This window comes from Strix aluco, chromosome 1 (assembly GCF_031877795.1).
Source record: "Strix aluco isolate bStrAlu1 chromosome 1, bStrAlu1.hap1, whole genome shotgun sequence".
NCBI lineage: Eukaryota > Metazoa > Chordata > Aves > Strigiformes > Strigidae > Strix > Strix aluco.
Window position 1 is genome coordinate 127,237,701 of NC_133931.1, and position 19,317 is coordinate 127,257,017.

General features: G+C 43.3%; 1 protein-coding gene and 1 long non-coding RNA gene across 2 annotated transcripts in view; one reads left to right on the plus strand and one right to left on the minus strand.

Moving 5' to 3' along the window:
- Window positions 1-22: 22 nt before the first annotated feature.
- On the minus strand, window positions 23-7,258 carry LOC141933881 (uncharacterized). The gene is made up of 3 exons (XR_012626235.1): window positions 6,915-7,258; window positions 4,912-6,357; window positions 23-127 (listed from the first exon to the last, which is right to left on the minus strand). It is a non-coding gene; the product is annotated as an uncharacterized LOC141933881 (long non-coding RNA).
- A 343-nt stretch (window positions 7,259-7,601) lies between these two features.
- NMT2 (N-myristoyltransferase 2) overlaps window positions 7,602-19,317 on the plus strand; it is a 32,373-nt gene continuing 20,657 nt past the window's right edge. Inside the window, exons 1-2 of the mRNA XM_074834934.1 lie at window positions 7,602-7,869; window positions 15,622-15,757. Of these exons, the coding sequence (XP_074691035.1) occupies window positions 7,760-7,869; window positions 15,622-15,757 (246 nt within the window). The 5' untranslated portion in view covers window positions 7,602-7,759. The remainder of the gene's footprint in view (window positions 7,870-15,621; window positions 15,758-19,317) is intronic.

Below are 19,317 nucleotides of genomic sequence, written 5' to 3' on the forward strand. Positions count from 1 at the left end.
TACAGCTCTGGCTGTGGCATATGCACCACAAGCTACTCCAGCTAGATTCTGTTCCCTACTCGTTTCTTCTGGAAGTTTTCCATCAATAAAGGAAGAGGCTGGAACCACATCTCAAACTCAGGGAAATCTGCAATGAAAAGAATAACACAGCAGGAGATTTGCCTACATACTACCCTTACCTACATGCTTAGGGCAGAGCCTTTCCCCCAGTGTCCCCTGTCCTTGGAGATGAGAGAGGTTGCAGGTTTTGGCTTCACTCTTCCCTGTCTTCAGGGAATGCCCCTTCTATAAACCCAACCCCCTGATTCCACCTTCAGTTTTGTGCCATGCTGTGAGGCCAACATCGATAGGACATACAACATGACCTGGTCAATAAAGCTACTTTTAGGTGTTGGTAAGGGTGAGCTTTCTCAAGCTATCTGCCTCTTTGTGTCTGTGCCATTAGCTCTCTTCAATTTAACATCTCATAATCCTGTATTAACACAAAAACAATGAGGGAAGCAGAATGCGATAGCCAAGTTCACCCATATAAGGACTGATTTGAGAGCTGGATTGGCCTTTTATGCCTTGAAATCAGCAATGTATACCTACATAAATGTGTGTGTGTGTATGTACATGCATGTACGTGCACATGTATGTATATAAATACATTTAATATAAAAGCTGGCTTAAATGCTAGTTTCAGCATTTCAACACCAAGCAATTCCAAAGTAAAGGTCGCTCACCTAGGCTGACTGGAAGAACCAGCATAAGAGCTCATGCAAGCTTGTATTAATTAACTTAATTGTCCTTGTGGTCTGACATTGCAGGGTGAAAGCCATGCTTGGTGCTGAGTATGCTGTGCCTATGCCCCTGACTTCCATGAGATTTATTCACACTTGTCTACTAGCCTAGACCTGAGGTCTAAATTTTGTGATTAAGGCTTGTCTAATGTTTATATTTTAAGTACTTTACTCTTCAATTGTTGCAACATTTGACAGAGGCTTTTCTTTTGCAGAAAGTTGTAAAATTTTGAAGGGTAAAATCTTACTGTAAAAGCTCCAAAAATTTTGCATAGAAATGGAGGAGTTATAATAGAGTCTGATTTCCCATTTTCTTCATAGGGAAGACATTGTGTCCATGAGACACTTCTTAATTCCATGTAATTCTCCATGCGGTAGGTGTGCATCCGGAACAGTGCTGTTAATCTGCTTCTAACCACCCAAAAGGTATGCAGAACATTTGTTGGCATTATCCAGTTATCTAATTTGTAAGTTAATGGGATACTTCTAGTTGGAGCTTCCTACAGAACATTGAAAATAATTTTCTGTTGGCTGTCATGGAAATGTTGGAAATAAAGCCTCTACCCAGAAGTAACAACATACTATCCCTGAGAAGGTTGTCACCACAAGGAGCATTCTGTTCATCATACAATACTATTCTTACCCAAGGTCTGCCTGTCTTTAGACTGCAGTCTCCCAACACTGGAAGAGCACGTTTCCAAATAAAAGTGGTTTATGCTAATGGAAATAGGCAGTGAATACTAAGGTATTTGATAGACATACCATTTGTTTGGAGATAGGAGACTTGAAGGTTTCCTTCTCTGGGCCTGAACTTTGAGAACTGTCCTACTTAATATTCTCAAGGTTTCCAGACTCTAGTCTCCATTTCAGGGTGTCTAACAGTGTTAAAAATGCTAGGACAAACAGGACATGTAGGAACACCCTAATAGTTCTAGTCTATTACAAATGCTCTGAGAGTTGTAGTCAGGCTGTAGCCTCTTCACTCTAGCAGGAAAAAAGGTACATCTGTCACAGGAAAGAGTCCCTTTTTGTTTGGGGATAAAGAACTATCAGAAACAGACAAAAAGAAAACTCTGAAAAATTTCATTTTGGAAAAATACTGAAATGGTCAAGAGATGAAGAATAATTCATGTATCTATCACTTCCTCCATCCAGAATTGGGGAAAGAAAGCATCTTGGCTGTACCTGCAGCCTCCCTGCAAAGAGGAGGAAACAGCAGGTGCATTGATACAGGGGAACTGTAAAAGGTTGATGGGAGAACTGATTTAGGAGCTGACAGGAGTAAATTGGGTTGATCCAGAGATTGGATGTGCAGAAGTAATTGCTGAGTATTGGCCAGAGCTCCTGCAGCACCGGTGTGAAAACCATCTTTGTCAATAAATGTGTCACTACTAATTCTCAGTCACATATATAGTTTGAGAAGGGTCTGAAAGAGTTAAAAAAAATAGACATGGAAATGCAAAATACATATATATATGAAAAAATAGACATAGAAATGCAAAATATATATATATGAAAAAATAGACATGGAAATGCAAAATATATCTGTAATAACCATTATTTAGGAGTCAGTTCTGATTATTAAATATATTTTAATATAAAACATGATTTATTTATTTTTTACCTTTTTGGGCTAAAGACCCTAAGAACAGAGGAACTGCAGTGCTGCGACCAGTTTGAACCTGTGTTTGATCTAAGCCTGGTATCCTGCTTCCAACAATCATCAAAAACATATGCTTCAGAAAACTGGGGAAGAAATTTCTACTAGTAATAATAAAGCCACAGGATAAAAGTCTTCCTATCCTTATCACTTATACCCTTAAGCAGAAGGGTTTGTATTTATCATACACATTTTTTAATGCTATGGTATGTTTTCATTATGCATGTAAATGCCTAACCCTTTTTTAATGATGTATAGCCTACAGCCCTTGCCGATGCAGGCACCAGCATGGAGATGTAGATGCTTCAGTGCAAAAGGTAAGATGTAAAATAGAAGAGGTATAGTATGAGCTGCATTTTAAAACAGTATTCAACATAAAAAACTAAATGTCAGAGTGCAGCAGAAAGAGTAGAAAGAGTGGGCTGTCCCCCAGTTTGAATGCTGCAGCCAACACAGGCCAGCAGCAAGTGGGCTGTGTGAGACAGGCAAGGCTGCAGCTCACCAAGTGTGGTATGCAGCGGGAGGCTAAGACGACGTAAAGTGGGTGAGACAAACCATAAAGATCTGAGACATGATCTCACATGGATACATGTGTGCAACATATGGGATCACAAGCTCATTTCATTCCCTAACTATTTCTACCTCTTCTGTGAGCTGACAACTATATAGATATGTTTTGGTGCATTTGTTGCAGTGTATTTTGAATCTGTATTCTCTTACCCTGGCATCTCATTCAGGACTGGAGAAGGCAGTATTTAAATTCTCAGCATAAAGAGTAAGTAGCCAGTTAAAAAAATCATTGTGAGGTAGTACTAGTAGGCACTTATATGAAGCAAAGGCCAAACATAGCTATTTGGTCCATAACTTTTTTTTTTTTTTTAATATTTGTTAAGAAAATAAAGGAAACACTAACCTATTAGCTAATTTTCAAATTGGATCAGTTTTGCTTCCAATTTACAAGATTACAAAAAGTTCACACCAAGTTGTTTATTATTATTACATGCACTATCAAATCCATTTTAAATGATAAATGCCATGAATATTTCAAAGTGGTGTGTAAAGGTAGGAGCAGTCCTATGACTGCATGAAAATTTCAAGTACTTTTCTTCTGCAGTGTTTAATACTCAGAACACATAGATTAATCAGATGATGCCAGTAGTCTGAATGCTGTATTACATACCACTAGCTCACTGGGAGGTAATGAATATGTATCACTAGGCAGATAAACAGGTCTGGATTATGTCTGGCTCCTTGAGGGAAACTGGATCAGTGACTGGCTGGCTTTATTCAGCTGCAGAAGAGCAAAGAGAAGAAGGGTACGACCCTGACCACGTACTACACAGCCTCACTTGATGGTTCATCCAGCGGATGAGATCTCACAAAGCCCCATACAACCCTGGGAGTTAAGACTTCCCAATCCTCAGTATTTCTTACCGCCAAGCTTTGATGGCTCCTCCCTCAGTAGCCTAGGGTTCTTTTGAACTCATGTCAGCCACTGAAATGCCCAAAGTATTTGAGTGTTTGTAGGGCTTTGAGTCCTGGATTTTGCTGTGGGAATCAACTAGGAAAAAGTTAAACATGGTGACACCAAAGTCCATTTGTGGATCTGGGCCTTTACTCATATACTTATGTTCAAGGTGGCTCAAAGCCTCTCAGAATTGTAGGCACAAGTTAATTTTGTGTAGCCATGACACACCCATGACTGCATCTGTTATGGAATGCAGAGGAGAGACAGAACCTGGGAAGAGAAGTAGGATGTGGAAAGATCCAGAAAGCTGGGATTTATGGTGGTGTAGAGGGTACCCTGTACACTGGTCTGTTCCTCAGTGGCTGACAGTGGTGGGAGCAGCTAGGCAGAGCTACATCTGTAGTGTTTGATTGACCCTTCTTTCTTCCTTTCAATTTGTTGCCATAAGCAACTGGATATTTTGGCTACATCTAGCAGCAAACCTAGAGTTGCTACTAATGCTCTAAGGAGACCTATGAAAATAACCAACCAATCAATGAATAATTCATCAAATGCTGGAATGATTTTAATTGATTTCATGTTATGCTCTTTAGTATTAAGTAAAGTGTATTTCCTGATTAGGAAGTCTATTTCCCTTTGTTACTCATTTTTTAGCTTTTGTGTAAAATGCCTGTTCTTTCTTCTTTTTAATCTTCATAAAATAAAAGGCTTTTATCTTCCCTGTACATCTAGGAAGAGGTCTTTTTAATCAATAAAACCAGTAAATTCACACCTTCACAAACACAGGCTTTTACCTGATAAGTTTAAAATGAAACATTTCTGATAGCTTTTGATGGTCTGCTTAGGCTGGTGTGAGTGTGTGGGTTATGCCTGCATCACTTGTATGCCCTGTCTGGGGAGTTCCCGGACATACCCACCCGCAACAACAGAGCTCTTGGGAGTATAGATGCCCACAGACAGCCTGTTCAGGCACATCAGGTGTCATCTGTGCTGCTACTCACCTAGTGGTACATACTCCGTTAACTCACGGTGGTTGAGCGTGTGGGGTCCTGAAATACAGGGGTACGTTTTTTCACCTTGCTGCTCTATTTTGGGAAGACATCTATACACGTGACAGCCAACATCTATCGAGTAGTGCAACTGCTGAGCAGTGTCTGTAGAGGGAATTGAAGCACTCTTGGAATCTGGCTGACAACTTCAGAAATGCGAAGCTACATCAGAAATCCTCAGTGCAGGACAGATGTATACCTCCTGCTTCCGGTCAACTTCTCTACTTGTGGTGTAAGCAAAAGTCACATATCCATGAAACACAAAGCACAATTCAGTGGTGTCATCTGGCCTTGTAGCAGTCAAATCTGGAGTATAATCTCAGTTGTGCCTCTCAGGAGATAAACTGTAATATCCATAAGGATATTCCTCACGCATCCTATGAAGTCTAGAATAGTAGCCGTTCTGCAGCGATACTCCTCTTGATCCCCCTTCCAGGAAGACCTTCCAGCAGGGGACAGCAAGTGGTAGCTTGCTGGGAGGGATTCATATTACCTCCTTTATTATCACTGTGAACTGCAAGCAGAGTCAGGATCCAGGCTTCCTAAACTCCATTCATCTCAATGAAGTGAGGAAAATTATGGTAAAGGACAGAAGATGGTTAAACCCACAGTTTCTCCAAGACAGTGATTCAGTATAGATGTTTAGTCACTGACATACTGTTCTTCACTTTCTCCTACACATTATTATGAGGGGCAAAAAAATCATTAGTAATCACTGGAATAACTTCTCTCCAGGCTATGGGGCAGCTGTTCACAATTGGTTTTTGTTATTGAAAACTATTCAGTATTGTGCCTTTGTTTTGAGATTTCCTTTCTCTCCTATACATTACAACTGAATGAGGGTTTACTTCTAAAGGTCATTTCAAACTGTGGTAACATGGTAGGCGCATTTCCCCTCTGAACTACAGCAATGGCTTGACACTGGGCGGTCATGCTTGTCCAAGTGTTAATTACAGACTCCATCAGTTTTGCAATAGTTGAGGGTAGGCCACCTGTCTAGAATTTTTTTCTTTCTGCCTTTATTCATTTGTGGAAGATCAACACCACTTTAACAATTTAGCCATATTCAGGAACAACTGCTGTTTTTAAAGATGTATGTGCTTTGTCACAGTTTATTTTATTTGGAATGTGCTGGTTGAATATTTTCTAGCCTTATTGATTTAGTACCCTTGAATTTTCCAGTCACCACAGCTAGTATTTCAAAACTGTCAAGACAGAAAATACCTGTCAGACGATGGAAGTCCAACATAGATTACAGTCACTGAAGATTTGACCGTAGTCATGAGACATCGGAGTGTACCATGATACAGCTGATAAACCCATACTCCCTCACCCATTCAGAATTGTGTTTCCCTCTGAGCTTTCACAGCAAAGCAGGAGGGGCTTCCACAAGTCCACCTGTGGCAGGAAACAAAGTTCAGTAATTATTTGATAGCACGAGGGCAGCACTTTGATACAACTGATTATGTGGTTAAACCAAGAGAATTTGGGAGGTAGCTCAGGAAAATTGTTATAGACAAAGTACAGATGACAGGGTGACCTGGGCCTTGGATTTTTTATCATTACATTGTCTGCCTTTGACTCCTCAAGACTCTTACGCATTTGAATTACAAGTTCCTGTGGCAACTCGCATGTTGTAAAGGACCAAGTGCAGCGGGACACAGAGTGGCCCAGGGCTGGTGCCCAATATGCATAAGTTCAGAGTTTGCCCGTGAGGGTACAGCTGGAGGGACATCCAGCTGTCTTCTGCTTGGCCAGTGAGATCTTTTACTTGTCATCTGCAGTATCTGATAAGAGCAAAACATTACACCACCTTAAATCAAAAATAGCAAAAAGTAATCCAAATCACCACCTTAAATCAAAATGGGAGGAAGCATTATCATCCTTACATTAAATGACTTTCAAGAGGGCAGTGGGGATAAGGAGAAATTACAACTGATGCATACTATTCTTACGTTTTAATGTGATGTTTGGCAGCACTGCAAAACCAATCACTCAGAAATTCTGAATCTCGTCCAGAAATCTTGATATGACACTGGAAATCATGGGCGTTCAAATAATTAATACAAGTTGCTCTTTATTTGTCTTCCCGGGTTCAAACCACTACCATTCAACTCCAGTTTTTCTAGCATGGATCTTGTAGAAATACAAAAGGCTTCGGGAAAACAACAAGTCCCGTGAGAGCCGGTGGCCACGGCCGTGCAGGGGGACCGCCACGGCGGCCTCAGCAGCGTCTACCAGCGGCAACTTTGGCGTCGAAGCATTCATGGTGCGAGGAGGAAACACGGGCAGCCGGCAAAACGCGCCCCGATGCTGCCGAGGCCCGGCAGCCACCACCCCGCCGCGCGGGCCCCGCCGGCCTGCAGGCCCCGGCCCCACGGCGCCGGGACGGCCCCCGCCGGGCTTGCGCCTCGGGCCTCCCCCGGCGGCGGGGGGCAGCGCCCGGGCCGCGGGGGCCGCCCCGCGGGGCCCTGAGGCCCGTGGAAGGCAGGGTTGGATGTCGGCTACCAGGGGGTGAGACGGGGGCCGGGCCCAGGGGCGGCCCCGCCCGGGTGTGAGGGGCAGGGCAGGGCAGGGCAGGGCGCCGAGCCCCTGCGGCGCGGCGCGGCGCGGCCCCGCCCCGGTCCCCCGCGGGGCGGCGGGGAGCGGCCGGGCAGCCCCAGCGGCCTCTGCCTCCTCCTCCTCCGCCGGCACGGGGGAGGACAGCAGCTAGAGGGAGCTCCTCCGGACTGCATCTGCCCGTGCGCCCCGGTTCCTTTCATAGGCTCCCCCGCCCCCTCCCCTCCCTCCTTCCCCCGTGATGGCGGAGGACAGCGAGTCTGCAGCCAGCCAGCAGAGCCTGGAGCTGGATGACCAGGACACCTGCGGCATAGACGGCGACAATGAGGAGGAGGCCGAGCACGCCAAGGGGTAGGGGCGCGGTGCGGGCCGGCCGGGCGGGCACAGCTCGGGGAGGCAGCCCCCGTGTCTGCCGCCGCGGCAGCGGTAGGACTGGAGGTGCCGCCGCGGCCGCTGCGCGGGCCGGGCCGGGCGGGCTGGGCTCTCCTTGCCGCCCAGAGCGGGCCCCGCGGCGGGGCGGGCAGCGGAGCGGAGGGAGTGCGAGGCGCGCTCCTGTCAGCCGGCGGGCGGGCGGCCTGCGCGGCACGGCCCGGCCCGGCGCTCCTCCGCGGCGCCTGCGCCTGTGCCGCCCGCGGCCGAGGGGGCCCCGCCAGCGGCACCCGCGCCCTCCTCCCGGGCCGCCCTCCGCCGCAGCCGGCGGCCGTGGGAGGACCCTGCTGCGCCGCGCGGCTCGGCACCCCTCGCCCCTCCGGGGGTGGCCTCCGCCGAAGGGAGAGGCGGGGGGCCGACCCCGGCCTGCGGAGGGGGGGACGGCGGGACAGGCGCTTCCCGCCGGACAGCGGCCTTAAAAGCGGGCCGTCAAGGGGAGGGTGAACCCTGTTTTGTTGTCTGTGCTTTTTCAGGATTTGGGGGTTCTTTTGGCCGTTGGGAGACCCCCGTGGTGGGTGACGGCGCTCCGGGGAAATGCCCCCGTGCTCCCTTACTTGTTTCGGTTGAGCGGCTCCCTCGGGGCAGCCTTTGCGGCGGGCACCCCCACACCCCCCCCGCTCCCCTCCCCGGCCAGGCAGCGCCTGTGTCCGTCTGTCCTGCGGACACTCCTCCTCAACGTCACCTATTGTCCAGAAGGAAACGTTACCTCAAAACCCACGCGCCGTGGAGAGTGGAGCGCGTGTTTGCCCACGGCGTCGGCCGGAGCGGACGCTGCTGTTGTGGTTGTAGTTCCTTCTCCGCTACCCTCGCGTCCCCGGTCTGCCCCCGCCGCCCGCTGCCTCCCGCCGCCGGGGGAGCCGGCAGGGACGCGGCGCTGGGCTGCGAGCGGGCACAAGGTGCCGAGGGTCTGGCCTGCCCTGCGGCCGGGGGCTCGTGGGGCAGGGAGGTGTGAGGAACGTGTTTTTAAAATCGGCGTCATTTAAATTTACTTTTTGGAGGGGTTAGGAAACGTGATTGCAGAGAAAGCGCTTTGTCGTCGCAACTAGGAGTGGCTGGAGTACCCTAAAATAGAGCTCGGTTAATCTGTACACCACCAGATCTCTTCCTCACGGATTTCTGATTCATCTGGTTGAGAGCCTTTCTGTAGGTGATTGATGTTTGAGGATGTACGCTGTTTGTCGTCTCCTGCCCCTAGCATTTGCTTGGCAACAAGCAGCTCTGCATCTTAAACGTGGCAAGAGAAATCTGAGAGATTTAGGGCTGACTTGTCTAAAAGGCAGGAAACGGGAAAACTTCAGTGCTTGCTGCTGTCGGTGTATTCATGGCATGCACACTAAAACAGTTGTGTCTGTAGTAATATAAATCTGGGGTATTCAAAAGGGGCAAAATAGTGTTTGACTATCTTGGGGCTTTCGTTACGTTTGTTTGCGTAAATATGCCACAGTTGATGATTCCCAAATACGTAAAAGTAACACCACTAAGAGCAGAGAATGATTATTTATTGCTCTTTGTAGGAGCCAACCTGACGTGCCAGGCAGGATTGTTTGATAGATGGGTGATACCTCTCTAGAATTCATTGTACCTTATTCCTACTCCAGTTTCCTCTTCTGTTTGCGTGCACAACCGAGCTGTAGCTGCCCTCTGCAGTGTAGCTAGGCTTGTGGCTCCGCGCGCGGGCTGCTGTGGCAGCGAGTGCAGAAGCAGTGTGTAAGAAGCAGCCGGGAAACAAAGAATTGCACTTTGGTGTTTTGAATTGCAGCTTGCTGCTCTGCTCCAGCATGGGTCTTGCTGAGCTCTGAGGAACAACAACCGCTGTGGCTGAGGGCTGTATGCCATTCTCCCCAAAACTTGTTTTTGTTGAATATCCTGAATGTATTTTAATGAGTATTTCAAACAACCTGCTTTATTCATCTTTGAATAAGAAACTGAATGCTTCTAAGTAATATGAAGTTTAAGTAAATTAGTGGTAGATCATTCCAGTAGAAAAAGCCCCTAAGTATTAGTATCAGTTTTCTGTCATGTTTCAGATGCATGAAGTCTAATACTGACATTTGAATTACTTTATTTTCTGTAGTCTTTGAGAATCTTGTTTGCTACTGTTTGTCTGCAGGCTGAAGTATTCAAACACGTTTCATCAAGTGAAAAGAAAAATTTTACATTATAGCAAACAGAAAGATCTGCTTTTGATCTGGGAGATTAACCCATGGTAGTAAGAGCCTAATTATTCCCTGTTTTCTCTTTGTCACAGTATATTAATTTTCGAGGTAGCTTTAAAGTTTGCTTTGAGCTTTTAGGGTAGGTTTTATCTACCAAGCCTTACTGCTTGAGGCTCTCTGTCAACTGACTTGCTAAATTCTGAATGGTCTCCATTGCTGCTGATCAGTATTTAATCTCATGATATTTTAACCCTCACTTTTTTAGAAGGAGGTTGCGTATGTGTGACATGTAAGACTAAATGAAGTTAATTTCAAGCTGTGTCTTGACATCTGAAAACAGGTCTTTATAATACTGACCACAAAATCCCATGGCTTGTATATATATGTATGACTTTGATTTTTTTTTTTTAATTTGCTATTTTTTTATCTGCTTGAGGACTGAATGACTGCAGCAGAAAATACCACTTTATAGCTCTCAACTGTGCAAATGTCTTTGTCCTCTGTTTCTGCTCCTGTTTTTTAGATGCAGGATTATGTATGTTGTGTGAGTCATTGCTGTTCTTCTATTCTGTGTCTGCAGCTTGCTCCTGCTAGATGCATTATGCTGTATTTGTTCTGTTTCATAATAAAGTGTTGTTTACAAAGTAGCTTTGTTGGTGTGTATGTAGAAAAAATGTGTTTATTACACCTGAATCCATCCTGCTGAGCCTAGCTTTGTAAGGTCTCTTACTTAATTCTAAATAGCTCCTTATGCTCAATGGCGAGAAGGCTTTGGGCGTAGAACATTTAGTAAACAGATGAGGAAAAAGTATGACCTTTAAACAACTCTCCCCAACCCTCACAAATTATTTACTTTGATTGTTTTAGTAGTATACCCCTTTGATTATTGTTAAGTGGCAACTTTATAACCAGCACTACTTCTAGATTTTAAAAAAAAAAAAATTTTAAGGTACTGGAGGCAGTGCTCAGTTTTAGCAGGTGAGATTTACATCTTGGAGTACAGCCTTACAGACTTGAAGGGGGAGGCAGAGGAAACACAGAGCTTTGAGGAATATCTGTTGGGTTAGATTTTAAGGCATTGCTACTGGGTTGTCGTACTCAAAAAACTTTCATTTCTAAGTACTGAAATGTATGGAAATGCAATCTTTGTCCAGGGAGGTTGTTAGTAGTGGTAGTCTGTTAGTAAGTGGAACTTGAAGGACATAAGGCCTTCTGGTCAGGACCACCTTACTGTCTTGACGTGGTGGTAGTCTAATACAGCAATGGGAAAGCCCTTTGCATCTAAGCCTCCATTTTCTTTATGAACCAAGGACAGCCCTAGCATAAATAATACTAATTTGATATTTTTTGGAGTCTTGCCCATATACATGAGATCTGATTTTTGTGATCAAAAGGTCTCTATAATATCTTCAGAAATGTAGTTTTGCAACCTCACTTACAGTGAGAGAAAAAATACTGTGAAGACAAAAACCCCATACAGGCCTAGGCCTTTGCAGCTTAGAAATAAACATCTGAAGTACATGGTTGGTTTTAAATTTGAGAAATTACTAACTTAAAATTACCATTCCATGTAATTTAAAACAGATGTTGATATTACAAAAAGCTGTTTCTGCTAAAGCAGAATTTCGTGTCCAAAAAGGCAATTAAAATGGCACTGATGTCTATTCAGTGGGAGAGATACTCTCAAATCAAAACCAAGGGAGCCAAAACAGTTTGACCACCTGAGTAGGGTAACTGTCACGCTCCTCCTGATTCTTCCATCTCAGCTTTTCATGGTTTTTCTCAGAGCCCCACAAAGTAAGTTTCTCTGCCTTTGCCACACTCCTCCCCAAATGCAGTAAGTATCCCCATTTTTCAGTTTAAAAAAAAAAAAAACATATGCAGGGAGAAGCAAAAGTCTTTTTTCACATTTATGCAAAACACCAGATGTGTGTACATAAGTGGAAAGGTATGTGGGTGGGATCATGGGCTTGCATTTGTAACTTGCAGACAAAATCATAGAACTGTGGGCCTATGTGACTGTCTCAGAGTCATATCCATAGCCTGTTTCTGTGGCAAGGTTAAGTCTTTTTGGGGCAGAATTAGGTCTTTTGACTCTTCTTTTGCCTCAGTTGAATTTGGATTTGCATGTTGCTTTTGTGCTGGCCTCACTTCTTTCTTATTCATCAGACTGACAAAACTGTCACTGTGGATGCAGTTAAAAATATCTTAGACCATGTCCATGCTTAGGTATACCTCAGCCTCAGTGTGTAGGCTCACCCTCCTGTCAGTAAAGTGCTCCTGGTATAAGCGTGTCTCTACTAGACTGACACAGTCAAAATGCTGAATATTTTTCCTAGTATAACCATCCGTGGTCTGTGTGGTGGACTGGACTGGGACAGATGCGTTGACCTGTTGTGTGAAACGGTTACGTTTCCTGACGTGACAGGTAGATGTAGTGTCAACCTGGGTTGCATATCCTTTTACTGCTTCCCACGTGGGACCTGCGCTCTGAGTTGTGTCACTTTAACGGTTGCAGGGTAGTTCAGCAGAAGAGATTCAGGCTTAAAGGTCAGGTTTCATAGAAGTAGGAAACTCCCCCTCCCCTGCCCTCAGCTTCTAAGAGTCGAGATACATTTCATGGTGTCATCATATAGGCGTATCTGACCAGACAAAGAACTCAGATCTTAGCACACAAGAATGTTTAATTAAGAGAAGAGCTTTTAATAGGAGTCTTTGCTTTTAATCCTGTTACCTTTGCATATCCTTTGTGCTGTCACGTCAAGCATAATTACTGCAAGTTGAGCAACAAAGTTCCTCCCTTCCCAGCCATTCTCACTCCCAGTTTTAGAGCCTTTCCGTTCGTTTCATGGCAAAGTATGAGAAGGATGAGAAATCCGGAGATGTTTTGGTTTTGCTTTTGCCCTAATTTGCTTGGTATCTCTGGTTGTAACTTGTGTTGGACAAACCTGTTTACTCAATAGAAGTTTCTGTGTGCTGCCTGTTGCCAAATGTCTGGGTTGCAGGCGTGCCTAAATAGTTGAAGGACAAGTGGATCTCTCTTTAAATCCTCTTTTTACATTCTGTGGACTGTAACAGTAAAAAAAGACTGATCCAAGCAGGAGACTCTGCATAAATAACTGCACTGAATGGTCCCTGGGTAACCTGTCAGACAAAGATACCAGTATTTATTTTGCAAGAGACAGTGTGAAGGCTCTAAACCTGAAGGTCCTAAACCAAGGATGGGATTTCGGAAAATTTATACCAGATTAGTAGTTTTAAACACCGTGTATATTGTACAGCAATTTAGTCCTGTCTTCCCTCTTTCCCAGCTAAAAAATATGGATTTCTATATGAAAAAGACCTTGAGCTGGTCAATGAACAAACTAAGATTATCCTGGTAAAAGTACAGTTTAACTGGGGATAACATTAGTAAAGCTTGGCAAAGCTGCTTTTTCTCCATAGCTGCCAAACTTTTTTTTTTGAGTACAGTCGTTCATTATTTCACCAAACTAAATAAAACATTGACCCTGAGGTAATCTCAGTAAGCAGAATTCCCATGTGGTGTGATTTGGGCCAGCTTCTGCTGAAAGGCAAGAAGACAAGTGAGCTGCACCGATGTGACTCAGGGCTCGGTGCCTGCTGAGGGCGTCTGTTCAAGAACGGTGTTTGCTGAAACTCGTAGTAGACTTATGTTCAACACAAAAGCCCTTGGGAGTCAGCTCAAGGACACAGTGGCATCGTTTGCTGTATGCGAGATACTAGAGGAAAAGGTGAAAGTTTGTGGACAATTCAAGAAAGTAGAAGAGCACCTCATTAAACGAGTCTTAGCAAAGGTGAAATTGCTTCCCCCAGTATTTTTATCTCAGTTGTGCAAGAGGTGGTAAAGTCCTAGGTCTTGTACACATTTGGGTTTTCACTCTGTCATATTTATAACCTCTTGCTAGGCCTCTGGGTCTGTTCTGTGTTTAAATTCTGTACAAAATGTCAGCTTGGTATACAGGCCTTCAAATAGATTTAAATTTGATTATTTTAAGCTGAGAGTATGGAAATTGTTAACAGGATTGTCTAGGTGATAAGGCAGTATGTTCATTCTGCAACAGAAAATTTTCTCCTTGCCTCACTTCTACAACTCCACCTTTTGTTTCTGCAGACTTCTGGTAGATACTACAAATTCTCTCTCCTGTGAGAGTGTTCGGTCTGCTACACTGGTGTCCATTGAGTAACTCCTTGGTCTGAGTTAGCATCCCAGAGGGTGTAACTGTGAATGTTAAGGACTTCTCGGAGTTGATCCTTCAGTTCGGGGTATTCTACAGAGCAGTAATGATCGCACAAAAATGAGTCTTTGTTTGGTTGCATGTTTGATTAATTGCAGGCTTTTGGCCTCCCAGTTGGACATTTGGGTGTTTTCTTGCGGACTTCAGCTCTGACAAGGTGTAGATGCTATATACTGCTGGGCACTGTAATCTTGAAAGTGAGCATGATACAGTGAATAACATGCCCCTTGCAGACACGTTGATCTTAATAACTTTAGTTACGTTGTTCCAAGTTCTTCTTTTGGTTTGCCAGTATCATATCTGGTTTTTCTCCCCTCCAGAATTAAAATAAAGAATTGTTTGTTGCATTGACTTTTTTATTTTCCAGTGAAAAATACCCAAGCCCCTCAAACCCCAATATCTGTCTTGAGCTCCATTATGTACATATGATTTTGCTGGGAAATTAACCTCGTGAATAGGATTCAGTGTTAACTGACTCACTGCCTGCTTATTTGCCTTCTGTCTGAGAGTTGCCAACACTTCCCACATTTGCAAATTCTAATCTAATCTTGATTCTATATCTTGATTATTTGTCAAATTAGAATCCCCTTAAAGAAGAAAGGAGTTGTATTATCAATAGTCAAAATATGACAGAATCTGCAAGTGCAATATATACTTTGTTGGGGTTTTTTTTAATTAGTTGACCCTGTTGTACTTACTGTTTTAAAGCACAAATACTTGTTTAGTTTTGTGTTGTTTCTTACTGAGATTTCAGCAAAACTTTCATCACTACGTAAATTAGAAACAAAATTTTTGTTTGGATTCTTCTCAAATCCCGATGTGCCCGATGGTTGAGCATGAAGGGGAAAAGATACTGGGCCACTAATAGTTGCAAAATTTCCAAGGAGGTTACCGTCCTCAGTTCCTGCACTTTCCCAAGTTCCTCCAAACTCTCTTGAATTTGGTTGTTTCATGTTTATGCTGGGTAATAGCCTGAAGAGCACTGGCTGTTCTAGAGCGCCACAATTTGACACTAGTGTGTCAAAACGCCTGCTTGTGCTAGGGTCTGAGTATAAAACAAATTAGAAAGCACTTGCAGGAAGTTTTTCATCAATGCTCCATTTTCCCCCTTCCTTCCTTTTCCCTGCCTTTTCTACACATTCTAACTGCTGTTAGATTTTGCATATTAAAATGCTGATTTTTCCATATTTAACTTTTTTTGAATTTTAAGCTTGGTGGTATTGATTTTTTTTCTCATTGCACATTCTCTGAATCTCTGGCAGAAGTCCTGGAGGGGATTTGGGAGCGAAGAAGAAGAAAAAGAAGCAGAAGAGAAAAAAGGAGAAACCAAATTCTGGAGGCACCAAATCAGATTCTGCATCTGACTCCCAGGAGATTAAAATTCAACAGCCTTCAAAAGTGAGAGCCTGGTTCTGTTTTAATTTGTGCTTGCTTTATAATTTAATTTTAATTTGTGCATTGCTTTTTGTAAAAGCAACTTGGTGGTTCTGCCATAACACATCAGAATTAAGCAAATGGTTACTGTCCTGAATAGAGACAGAAGCAAGGTAAGACCTGGTGTTTGCAGACTGTGTGAAGTTAGCTGGAGAGTTGTCATCATTGCCACAGTGGTGGTGTACTCTAAGAAAAGCAGAGGAGGAGGTGTTTTGTCTTTTCCAGCAGTTAGAACTCAGGCTAGTGACAGCTTTGTCGCAAGGAATCTTAATCTGCAGTGGTGATGCTTTTAAATAGATTTTGTGTTTGATGAATTGCCTTTAGCCACCATCTGACTTGGCTTAGTGCAGTTTCAGTTACTTGTACAGCCAAATGCTATCTCATGGCGAGCATCAGCAGTAGGAGGGAAGGTGTACCTCCTGTGCTAACCAAAGTCTTATTTGGGCAAACAAGCACCACCATGTCATCTTACATAAAATGTGGTAATCTCTAACATGGAGATCCAGACTGAAGAAATGTTTTGCCACCTGAGAGCCCTCCACTGTAAATAAGAATGCACAGTTACGTGAGGGGATGTACAATCTTTGTGGGCTTTGTGATAAAATAGCATTGTCTGTGTGCTTTTGACTACCGTGTTCTGAATGAATGGTGAATAATGTGACATGGTGGCCTTTTAACATATGGTTTTTATCTCGAGAGAGATCTGAGCCTGAGAACTGAAGTTTATAACATGATGATAAGAAAGTTTATGGACCATTGAGCGTGTTGAAATAGTTATATTTGATTTATCAGATTAATGTGGAGGAAGTTACACCATTGTACCAGTAGTACTATTCATCCTGTAAGATTTGTCAAGTACATTGTGGCTACCAACTAATTTTAGGGAAAAAAGTTGTGTTCTGGCTCATTAACATACCGATAGATTTTGTGTTGTCCCTTTAGATCTTCTCTGTGTCACCCCCATTGCTTTGAATGGGCACGTGGGGCACAGGGGACATTTTAAAATATGTACAGAGATGTTAAGTACTTTCTGATCTTGCCACATGTTTTGATACTGTGTTTCTATAAAGCATGTGGCATGAATTGCTAATGCAAGATGACTGTTTGCAAGCGATAACCAAGTAACCTCAAACTCTTTTACAACTGGACCATGATCACAGAATAATTTAGATTGGAAGGGACCTCTGGAGGTCTTTCGACCAACCTCCTGCTTAGGGCAGATCCAACTAGATCGGGTTGCTTAGGCCTAGATCAGGTTGTTTGGTCTCCAAGGATGTTGTTTCTTGTCCTATCGTTATGCTCCTCTGAAAAGACTTGGCTCAGTTTTCTTTACATCCTCCCATTAGGCAGCAATAAGATTTCTCCTGCTCCTTTAACCTTCTCTTCTTAAGGCTGAACAAAGCAAGGTCTCATCTTTTCCTTGTATGTCATGTGCTTCAGACCCCCACTCGTCTTGGTGGCCCTTCATTGAACTCACTCCATTATGTCAATGTTTTCTTTGTAATAGGGAACCCAAAACTCTGAGAGGTGATCTGGGGTGCCAGATAAAGGGGAAGACTTGGTGGCCAGTCTTACTGGTACAACCCATCATGCAGCTGTCCTTCTTTGCTGGCCAGCAAACTGCTGGCTCATGTTCATTGCTTTGCCCACCAGGCTCTCCCAGTTCTTTTCTGCAAAGCTACTTCCTAGCCAGTCCATGCCGGCCTCTGCCATTGCATGTGCTTTTTCTGTCCCAGATGCAGGACTTTGCGTTTGCCTTTGTCAAACTTCATGAAGTTTCTGTTTCCAGCCTGTCAGAGTAGCTTTGAATAGCAGCTCTGCAGTCCAGCATATTAACCATTCTTCCCAACTAGGTATCATCTATGAACTTGCAGAGAAAGCACGCTTTGTCACATCCAGATTATTAAACAGTATTGACCGCTGAGTTCTCAAAATCCTCCCCCTTGCCTTCTTGAAGATGGATGTGACATCTCCCTTTTTCCAGTCGTAAGAAACCTCCACCAATTGCTATAACCTTTTAAACTTGATAGATTCTAGTTGTGGTAACATCAGCCAGCTCCCTCAGTACGCTCAGATGCATGCGGTCTGTTCTTAGGGACCTGTGCATGATTAGTTTCCGAAGTGGTCCCTAACTTTCCCTCTGCCGTGGTTAATGGGTGTCTCACAGACTGTGCTACAAGGATCAGGGACATCAAAGGTCTGAGGTCAGATCTTGTCATCAAAACTGAGACAAAAAGAGCATTGTATACCTCAGCCCTGTTGCATTACAGTGCCATTTCGTGCTGTGAGGAGATACTTCTCCTAAACTGAAATTAAACAAAGTCACTATTGTTGCTAATTCATGTGAAGTTCTGTGTAGGTTTTTCTTGCTTTCCATTAAAGGAAATCAAAAAGGATTGAAATTTAATAACTTAGCCAGGCTGATCTCTGAATATTTTGAAAGGAAATGAGATTCCTCCTGATGTCCCTAGCCATGTTGTATTTAGTACCAGAACATGACCTTTTACTTCATATGTGCTAGTAAGATCATTTTAGAACCTAGGATCTTTTTTCTGATTTTCTGTTTTCTTCTTCCTAATGTAGAAAAAACATTAGAGACTTAAAATAAATGTACAAAATAAATTACAGTATGTCAGTGTTTATGTATGATTTCATAATGTACTGATAAGATTCCAGAATTTATCTAGTGGCATTAGAAGTATTTGTATCAGGCCACAGCGTGTAATAGACAAATTGATTTTTATTTGAGAAAAGTAACTTATGTCACTGTAATTCGGATCTAGAAATAGGGGGGTTTTTCATGCTGCAATAGTGTTGCTCTAAAATGTGTAAATATGTTAATTCATAACTAGTCAGATGACAGGTGTTTAAAGCATGCTCACAGGTAACATTTTGCAATACTTAAATTAATGAAAGAAATTGCATAATGTTTAGAGAGTACAAGTTTTTATTATAAATAGAAAATGATGCCCTGCTTGAGCTACAGGCAGGGAGATCTGCTCCTTTTCTGACTGGGGATACAAGAGGCAGATGCCCATCCAAATGAAGCTTTACATCATAATTACATGTAACTTATGGTGGTTTTTCAACACGTGAATCCTAGAAAGAAAGTGAAATACAGAAATAGTGATCCACTGATATTCAGTAAAAAAAACATCTGGCTTGAAATCGATGCAGAATTGCTTAAAATTTTCCAGTGCATTTGAGACTATTCCTTCAAATGTATTTATTGCACTGCAGTCTGGGAAAACCTGGGTATAAGCATGCTGTTAGTATGTCTCAGAACAGGACTTACCACTTGGGAGATAACAAGGCAAAACAAATAAATAGACTAAAAAAGAGAAAAATCCCTTTAGATTTAGAAGTCTGTTACCATTATTCATCTATACTTTCCTATGCAGGTGAAATTCTCATTCCAGTTACACTTACTCAGAGTGATCAAAAGTGACAGTTTAAGAGCTCAGTTTAGAAATGCTTAGCCTTAGGTTTTATGCTTTTCAAATAACTTTTCTGTAAAGATTTTT